The 10,012-nt window shown below is 38.8% G+C and overlaps 1 protein-coding gene across 3 annotated transcripts in view; it reads right to left on the bottom strand.

Moving 5' to 3' along the window:
* Nucleotides 1-81: 81 nt before the first annotated feature.
* Nucleotides 82-10,012, bottom strand: part of tp73 (tumor protein p73) — a 27,123-nt gene continuing 17,192 nt past the window's right edge. For all 3 annotated transcript variants that reach the window (XM_020618148.1, XM_020618155.1, XM_020618166.1), the window contains 10 exons: nucleotides 6,715-6,901; nucleotides 6,426-6,541; nucleotides 5,639-5,748; nucleotides 5,027-5,169; nucleotides 4,819-4,907; nucleotides 3,650-3,777; nucleotides 3,190-3,344; nucleotides 2,860-2,992; nucleotides 1,331-1,424; nucleotides 82-1,027 (listed from right to left, as the gene is read on the bottom strand). In XM_020618148.1, the coding sequence (XP_020473804.1) occupies nucleotides 668-1,027; nucleotides 1,331-1,424; nucleotides 2,860-2,992; nucleotides 3,190-3,344; nucleotides 3,650-3,777; nucleotides 4,819-4,907; nucleotides 5,027-5,169; nucleotides 5,639-5,748; nucleotides 6,426-6,541; nucleotides 6,715-6,901 (1,515 nt within the window). In that variant the 3' untranslated portion in view covers nucleotides 82-667. The remainder of the gene's footprint in view (nucleotides 1,028-1,330; nucleotides 1,425-2,859; nucleotides 2,993-3,189; nucleotides 3,345-3,649; nucleotides 3,778-4,818; nucleotides 4,908-5,026; nucleotides 5,170-5,638; nucleotides 5,749-6,425; nucleotides 6,542-6,714; nucleotides 6,902-10,012) is intronic.

The following is a 10,012-nucleotide window of genomic DNA, read 5'->3' as shown; positions in this document are numbered from 1 at the left end:
ATAACTGAGTTTGATTTGCCACTCAATACTATACACTTGTTTCACACAAGAAATACACAGTGTCGAATCTAAATACCCCTTTTAACCACATCTAGTCCAAAACATTTACAAGATGCAATATATACATTTTTACAAAAAAAATAAAAAAATAAAAGAGCAATAAATAAGTCACTGGAGAACTAAATTTGCGTATCCACAGTTGCTACACTTTTTGTTCACCATAGGTTTAAGTGGATGCTGTTAAAAATGTGTCATTTATTATTGCACAATGCAACCAAGCAACATCCCATTTTCCAGAATAATTATTTCCCTCTTTGAACTATAGTCCCAAAATCTATAGTCCAGACATGTGAGTTTAACATTTATTTGACAATGCTATTGTCACAGTGGTATTTACTATGCAGACTTGAGATATCCTTTGTGTTGTCTCATGTTTATTCTTTTGGGTGGAACAACTGTTCAAAATAAAGACTGGACAGGAAAGTGCATTAACACACTGAAAATGCCCCACATTCAAGAGCAAACTTAATTCTTTGCAAAATTACTGACTGAAATATGACAGCAACACCTAAAATTTGATTTAAGGACCATGTCCATATGTTTACTCTATAAACAGGCTGATGCTCACAATAATATTGGCAAAACAGTCCCAAGATTCTTTCTGGGCTCAGTGAACATCACTTTCCAGAAACTCCTCTTTGATGGAGTGCTTGTTGCGTGACACCTTACAGTCAGGCATATCGAAACCAAAGTCAGCCCACTCATCAGTTGCTGCTGCCATCCCTGATGTCCCAACAACACCTGACCTGTTGGGTATGGTGATGGTATGGCGGACACGGAAGTGCACAGCCTCCATGACACGGGCAGAGGCAGCCATGTTGCTGCTGGAGCGAAGAAGCTGCTGCCCATGATAGTCATGATGATGAGTAGAGGCAGGCAGTTGGAGGGAAGCACCTTGTTTCATGTCCTGCAGACCTCGCCAGATGGCAAGGCGGGACTGCTCTGGTATCTTCAGTGCACCTAAATCCTGGTGAAGGCACAAAGTTAGACACTGGAGGAATTTGAAATAAAACAAAAGAATGATAAGAATGCATGTGCCTCTCTTTATGTGTTTGCTGATAGATGCAAAATCATCACAGGTGGTCAAAAACTAAATTAAATGATTTCCATCTTTAAATGCATTTTTAAAAACTGAAAACTTTTTTTTTTTTTAACTTTTCTAAGTAATTTATATGGTTTCATTTCCCACCCTTTCTTTTGTTTCTCTGAAGTGCTGTAAACATAAAATATTATTATTTGCATTGTGAAACTGTGAGTGCAGAGCGGTTACCTCCATGGAGAGAGTCTGCAGATGGTAGATAGACTGGAGACCTTGGGAGGCGAAGTACTCAATGAAGTTCTGACAGCCCAGACTGGTTAGAAAACTGTATGGGGAGAAAAGCAGGGCTGCTTAGACTGCCATTAAACTGCGGCTACAAAGCTAAAAGTATGACTGAAATATAACTTAACAGTGGCGAGAAGTAGTATAAAGAAAATCCTTGATAATTAGGGTCAACATTTATTATTAGACCAAGGTGAATAGAAGGCACCTCATTGTGTTTTGTCACGTCATTATCTTACCATCTAGTCAAGCTATTACTGGTTTATTTCAAAATTGAGTTAAAGAGTTAGGGCACAGATCAGGCTTCAAGTATACAAACACATACACCTAGATAAATGCAGTGAAAGTAAAACCGTAAACATCAATTTATATTAATGATTCATAAGACCATTCTTGCTTTGATGAAGAACCTTTATTATAAATACATGAAATGTAGAAGTTTTGGCAACATACATGTAATCAAAAAAGAACCTAATTTATCTGTACAATAAACATAAACATAACAACCTAGAAACCAAAAAGGTGGACAAAGTCTGCTGTATCAAAAATGTTAAAATTACAAAAGTCCACGTATTAAAATGACTGCAATGTCACATTATCTTAGAAAAATGTGAACAAAAAGCATTAAATTAAATAAAATTTAAACTATGGAAATTTCTTTTGAAGAAGATTCAGTCGTGCATTGCAAAGAAAGGCTTAAACAGTGATAGTGTGAATGATGTTAGATGTAACTGAATGACACAGTTTGGGTTTTCAAGATACATAAATCCTCTGGCAGCCATAGATAGCCATAGGTCTACAACACTTGAACAGCTTGGCTGAATGAGCAGAACAAACAGACATGATTAATGTGCTGTTTTTGAGTGGTAGCTAATCAACACATCTGATTTAGACTCTTAGCAACTAACAGGAGCTGGCTTAGGTAAGAATGCCAACCGTTCTGTAAATGACCAATGGCCTGCTAACACAGTCAGGCACTTTTAGACATATTGTATCTTGTACTGTGCTTTTATATGATGACAGCCAAAATTTTGAGACAGACATACAATACATGTTTTACTTTTAACTAAAACATTACCTATGACATTACCTCCATTAACATATTTCTATAACACAACCTTTCCAGCTATTGTTCTTTTTTCAGTTCACATGGATTAAGTATAGATGTTTTTCCATGCACTCAATTCTGCAGTGGACCTTCAATATGGCACCAGCAATGGTTGCTAGGAGATTTGTGATGTAAATGCAAGCCTTTACAAAGCAGCCGTAAGCAAACCAAACTGTCTGTAACTAGACACATTTCGCTGCAGAAGGTAACTTTTCAGAAAAACATTTTGACCAGATTTTATGAACATGGCCAAATAAACTAGCTGGTTTGGCATCACCATGGCACCCATTAGCATTTAACCCAACAAGTGCATCTGATTGTAGGGCCATTTAGGAGAATAAAGTAGGAGTGTCATTGGAGGGTGAGGTACCTGACGAGGCTGGGGTCAGGGTTATATGGAGGGGGCGGGCTGCAGTGGGAAGCAGACACTATAGTGTGACTGCTGTGACCACCATTCATATCACCACTGGCCTGCATGTGGTGGCTGTTGAGCATGTTTGACCCTGTGAGATGGAGAAGGTTGATCAATAAAATCATGAGCAGCAAAATAGCACAAAGAACTGTACTATACTGGCTCAAATAGTCTTTCTTGGCATCTGTATTATCTTTGCAGACAACTTTATAACTAATTGGTTTAAAACACACTTTATGAGAACATCTTGTCATCTTGGTTTGACTTGAATCACATATAGATACTCACCCATATGAGCTATTGAGGTGGGCGCAGTGGTGTGTTGCTGGGGCTGCTGTCCCACCAGCTGGTTGACTGAGGGCGATTTGCTGAGGCCACCGTGGGTATGAAGCTTGTTCATGTTGGACAGTGGGGAGTAGGAGGAGGGGGATGCTATATGGCTCCTGCAGAAAAGACACAGTTCATTTAGCTTTTTGTAAGGGTTATTTCATTCTGTTCTGAGTTTATAACTTCCTTTGTCCTTAAGAAGGTGTATGTGGGTTCTGTGTTTATGAGTGTGAGTGCAAAGTGAGAATGCGATCTTATGTACCACATGTAACTACAATGTTGTTTTTGATAGTAGCCTCTTTGTGTGTGCATGTTTTTCGGTTGGTCAGATCATTATAGTCACATATTTATGTTCAGTATGTGTATCATCAAGTATTTGTGTGTGTGTCTGTGTGTGTGTATATGTGTTGGAATGACTCACGGTCTCTGCAGCAGTTGCTGCTGTGCTTGTTGTCTGTAGGATTCTACCAGTGGCAGTGGCACCAACTCCACCAGCTCCAAGCTGTCTTTAATCTTCATCAGCAGCTCAAAATTCTCCCGACCACGAACCTACACCCAACGCAACATGCAACGTAATCAATCAGGGAATAATGGCTAGAGAGCACATCCTTTAAACAGTGGTATATTTATTTTCAGTCTTTAGCCATTTTCACACATGAACTCCAGACTATGTCAGTGCACAGGAGGTGGCACATGGCACAGTCTCATGGCCGGTTTGCAATGCTGTCATAAACAACTGATTCTCTTGCCTACTTCAAATTTGCCTGATGATTCTGGCACTGCACATGGCACAGTCTCATGGCCGGTTTGTAATGCTGTCATAAACAACTGATTCTTTTGCCTACTTCAAATTTAACAACAGTTTTTCCTGAATCTCATTGTGTCTCCAGTTAGATATTTTGATTGGTGTCTTAATTGTAAATGACCATTTTTCTTCACCATCAGATGTTTGTATTGTTCAGGTTTCACACCACTCATATGATAGAACATCAACATACCCACTAGCTTTGTATGAATACTATGGATTGTGTTCTGTTAAGGATCTTAACAACAGTTTTTCCCGAATCTCATTGTGTCTCCAGTTAGATATTTTGATTGGTGTCTTAATTGTAAATGACCATTTTTCTTCACCATCAGATGTTTGTATTGTTCAGGTTTCACACCACTCATATGATAGAACATCAACATACCCACTAGCTTTGTATGAATACTATGGATTATACGCTGCTGTATTCTCACATGGGCTCACTCTGGCTCACTCGGACATTACGCAGACTTTGTATTAGGGAGCTGGCAGAGTAAAGTCTGCTTAATGTCTAGGTCAACTGACTCAGACATTTGTGTTCTCACACACAGCTCGTCCAGGTAATGTCTAGATAATTATAGGGTTCCAGTGCATATCTGAAACGGGCTTTAAAAACAATGGTATTTGACTCTCTATAAAGTCAGTGTAAATATTTCCACATATTGCTACAAGACTGAACCAAATAATTGTAGGGTTTGAAATCTCATACACCAAATGTAAATTATCTGTAATTTATGACACTATAATGTTTCATGTAAAATAATAAGTGTTGGAAAGTCTCTTACTGGAATATAGAAAAGCTCTTCTTCTCCATGCCGCCTCTTTCTCATGTTAATATTTGGACTGGGAATATTTGACGGACTCTGTTTAAAGTCTGCAGACAACAGAAACAATCATAATCAAACAGGTTTCTAACACATTACACAATTGGACAACTAGCAGCCAACAATAATGAACAAAAACATGCCACAGAATCTGAGAATTTCAGCTCACTGCGCTTGTTGGCACTGCCATTTTTGGCCACGCTCTCATTCATGGCCTGTTGTTCCCTGAAGTGGTCCTCGTCGGCTTTGCGGTCTCGGCCAGGACACGCACATATCCGACCTTCGAATGACCTTCTGCCCAACACTTGACCACTGCAGAGATAATTGGTGATAGAAAATATACTCAAGACTTGTTAAGAAAACTCTGTCTCAAACATTCCAAATTAAGTCCAGTCTTACTTTAGCTTGGTGGATCAGTGCATTAGATATTCTCACACTACACTCTCGCTGCAACTATACTTTATGCTAAAATTTACATTATGGTAAATGACACTGAACATTACATATATGTGGTAATAGAAGTAGTATTTATAATCTGCAGTGTATGTTCTGCATTTTCCATCGAACTGTAACTTAGTCATTTTGACTACGTGACAATATATATTGTTGTGAACATTTGTAAACTCATTTATCCCAACTCACTAGCATAAAATAATCAGACACAAGCATATTAAAAATAAAGCAAGTAGCAAGGGCCTAAAGGCTGCTTCTTAAAGTCAAATGATGTATCTAAAGTACTTTGGAACAGTTTGCATCTATGATTTATGAATTGCTGACTTACTCCCTGGTCTCCAAAGTGATGATGATGAGGATGGGTCTCCTGTTCATGCCACCCACACAGCTGCTGTTGCACATGAAGTTATACAGAATGGTGGTAAACTCAGTCCCCACCTGCAAAACAAAATAGTGAATCCCACAAACAAGGTGATGTTTAAGGATTTAAGTTTTGTTGTTGTTGGTTTAGTCTATCTGACACTTATCAAGGAATTTCAGGATTTCTGTGGGTCAAACAGTTTCTTTCAGTTTGCACAAAAACAAAGGCCCCATTTTACAGTAAATGTGGCCAATCTACCACCAGAGGGCAGCGTTGTAGTGCACTTTGATGTGAGACATGACATCTCTGCTTTTCATTAAAGTCCTCAGGAGTAATCTTAGATATGATGAATTCTCACGCATGTGCTTGTTTGGACAGGCCTGACATTATTATTATTAGACTGAATCCACTGAACCTTCTTGACTCATCCATTCTGTCTACAATAAAGCACGGGATGAATGAATTAAACATTAAGGAGGTCTTTCAGGTGCTGAGATGTGTATGTATTTGCTCAGTCCACATCAAATTTTTGTCAAAGGCTTTTTCTACATCTAACCATAAGCCCAAAGTGCTAATATAGGTTTAATAATGGAAGTCAGTGAGGATTCGCCTCATCACTTCATGAACTTTCTCAAATATTATATAGATTCACTGTAGACTTAATTTTTGATGTTTAAGTCACAAGTCCATTCCCTAAGGTACCTAACACAATGCATTGTGTGCGATGATACACAGCAACTGATGAACAACCAACCTGTGGAGCCTCATAGGGCACGAAGACGCTCTGTCGGCCAGTGACGGGATCATCAACGTACTGACAGAGATTATTCCCCTCCACTCGGATCAGGTGACTGGCCGGGGCTGCTTGACCTGTGGAGAGAATGATAGAGGAAAGGTGAGGACACAGATCTTGTCAATGCATCATACAATCCAAACACCAAATAGTTTTGTTAATCAAAAGCTTAGTGCACAAAATGTGTGTGTTTAGGGCATAATTCACACCAAAAATTATGATTAATGTATTGTGCCATCTGGGTGATTACCATCATTGAAGTCTCTGCCTAATTCATGATTGGGGCAGCGTTTGACCACTTCTGTGACGTGCTCCGCCTTCTTGTAGACAGGCATGGCTCTGATGATGCTGCCATGTGGAGGAGAGGAGGACAGCTTGATTTGGATGGGACAGGTCTTTGCAATCTGGCAGTAGAGTTTCTTCAGCAGTGGAGAGTACTGGGTGGGAAAAAACACACAGTGCCAGAGAAGCTCAAGTCAGTGTACCAAGTCGATAAAACCACCATTTGCCTTAAATATTCTCAGAACATCACAGTCATTGTCAGTCAAATGGGAAAGTGAACTAATACTTCGTCCAACAAAATGCAAAATCACAGTTCTGCTAAAATTTGCAGCTAAATTTTCACAGTTCTGGCATTTTGCATACACTCATATCTAGAGTGACTTATTATGTAGTAAGTGAACATGTAAAGAATCAGATCCATTAGCTATAAAGCAAATGTCAATTCATGCAAAACTAAACTGAAAACACCGACGACACAGACTAAAAGCTGTTCTCTCAAGAAGTAGCTGTAGATGAACCTAAGGAGTGAAAGGTTAACCTTGAGTAAAATGCTTTAAGAGAGGGACCTAGGGTATTAAAAATGAAATGACATTTGATTTGAGCCATTAAGTCATCTGTCAGGGCACAAGGCAATAATAGAAAATAATTCTTTTTAAATAATAGAAGGCAGTTTGGACAAATAAAAAGCTGACTTATAAAATGATAAAATAGTGGAGGTGGGACCACAGGACACCGCAATTATCACATAAAAATCCTGACTGGAGAACTTTGGTCTGTGTTATGTATTAGAATCAATGCATGATTATTATTCAGCAGACATGATTTGTGGGCATTAATATGAGAAGCTGCAGATGGCAGATGAAAAGAGGATGTTCAAAAAGGACAGACTGAAAAAAGATAAAACATGGAATGAAATGACAACAACAAAACATTTGTCAGAGGAACAGTTAAATTTAATGGGAATGTGCTGAGCTGTGATAGTCTTCACGGATTCTTCAGTTTATGGGAATTTACACATGCACATGCATGCATATGTGCGTGTTCAGATTCACCCAAAGACACCGGTACAAGGGATGGAAAAGCCTTAACATGCCCCAACACACTCGTGAAATCTCAAAAATCTTCCCTGTAGAAATCAAATTGGGACCTTCCAAAAAAAAAACAAAAACAAAAAAAAAACAGAGTAGACAGTTGTCCTGTGTGGACTTGCTACACTGGGCTTGAAATGCAACAGTGCACCCTATGGTAGAATTACAGTATATACAGCTCAATATATACAATAAAAACCTTTCTTCTTTGGTTGTTTTTAATATAATTTTTCCTTTTTTGATAGGTGAGGCAAAGCATAGACAAACAGAAAACAGTGGCTGTACTTTACCTGACAACATGCACAGCGTGCATCTTAAACATGAGGGAGACCACAACCCAATTTCCAGGTTTTATTTGGAAAATTTCATCAAATCATATGACATTTCAACTTATCAGTAGGTGGTTTTTAACATGTCATTTAAACCCCAAATCCTTGTATCAGCCAGCTCTTGCAACCAAGTATCATGGATCAACCATCCTTTTTTATCTTCACAAATAGACAGTGGTACGCCATCAATTTTACATATGAGTGTCAGTTTACAGCCCAAAGAGTTTGGGCTACATTTTCTAAATTAACATGTGAAAACATTCCACTGATCATCCCTATTCTGATTCGGCTTTCCCACCAGACAGCCTCTGGCCTGAAGACAGCTATGAAACTGTCGGCTGTCATTTCTACACCAACAAGTTCTTGGATTCCTTGTTGAGACACCATTACTAAGCCCCTCAACCACACACACATTGCAAGCTCTCATATACACACACACATGCACACCCTTAGCCATGAACACTCCCCTGAGGGCAATCAGAATACCTGAGCACAACATTACTTTTTCCCACCTAGCTTTCCCTGACAAGTCTCAACAGCCTGTCCATACCTTGAATAAATAATTTTAGAAATGCAACAGCCAGTCAGACTTTTGGCTCTTTGCAAGCTGACTCACAAATGTCAGATGTCTGCAAGAATAGTTTAAAAATATACATGAAGCTAGATTAATGTGCAACGATAAATTATCTTTGACATAAAATGTTCGTACCAATAGAAATGTATGGCCCTGTGAACTAATTAGTAATTTGCAAAGGCAAAAACAGTTGAAGGTTAACTAAGTAACAGCTCACAGAATTTTGAAGTAGAGAATTATTTCAGAGGACAAGAGCTATGACAAGACTCATGTCACACAACTATACACTGCCTGTCATAGGTTTGGACACACTTTCCAACAGAATGCTGCAGCGATGGTGTATTTTTGTACGCCACCTTGGAAGTTAGCTTCACCCTGGTTCCTTCAACATAAGACCAATGGGGTTTTTTCATAGTCTTTTAGATTATTGCAAAAAAAAAAGCTCAGTGACAAACAGCAGTTTATGACACTTACACATTTTGTTCAGCAAGATCATCTTTACAAGTGAACAACACTTTATGATTTTTGAAGTCCAAATACAATTGCCAGAAATAAAAAGCTATTGTTAGGCTATAAATGAACTACACCATGGTCATAGAATAAAATGTGAACATGCACTGACCTTGTGTTAACCACTGACCTTATTTCAGGCATCTAACCAAAAGCCCACTGACCCCAGGATGAGGGAACTGGAAGTGAAAAAATACTGACTCAGTTCTAGGTTTTGGCTTTACTACTAAGACACTCTATTGAACTGAACGAGAAAGTGTCAAAACCTTTGACTGGTGGTGTAGTCATGCATCAACTTTTACCTAGAACCCTTTTCATTCACTTGCATATGTAGAATCACAGTCATTTTGACAGGTCAGTAATAATCTCAAATTCCACTTCTGTTCTAAAATCTGTTTGGCCCAGTACTAAAAGTGACTATTGCAAAATATATGTAATAGTTTGGTGATATTGCTTTTGAATATCACAAAGTACCTGGAAAAAGTCATAAATTACTTTTTAGGTTTTCAGTCTTCAGTCTTTGTTCAGATGCGATGGGAGATGTCTCAACTTGTGCGCACATGCACCGAAGACACAGGCTTGCATACAGACACATACTCAAATCTGTGAGCTCAGCTCCATATGGCTTTGTCAGACGTGAAGCATTAATAAAAGCATTACAGTATCTCATGTGTGGCTTCCTGCTCTGACAAGAGATGCTGAGTGATGGATAAGCTAGGCTTCATTTCAGGACATAAAGGAGGATGAAAGGTTGGAAGGGAAAGA

The sequence above is a fragment of the Monopterus albus genome, unplaced genomic scaffold, assembly GCF_001952655.1.
Source record: "Monopterus albus unplaced genomic scaffold, M_albus_1.0 scaffold6.1, whole genome shotgun sequence".
NCBI classification, from domain to species: Eukaryota; Metazoa; Chordata; class Actinopteri; order Synbranchiformes; family Synbranchidae; genus Monopterus; species Monopterus albus.
Note: the sequence above shows the minus strand (reverse complement) of the source record. Positions and strands in the feature narration are given on the sequence as shown.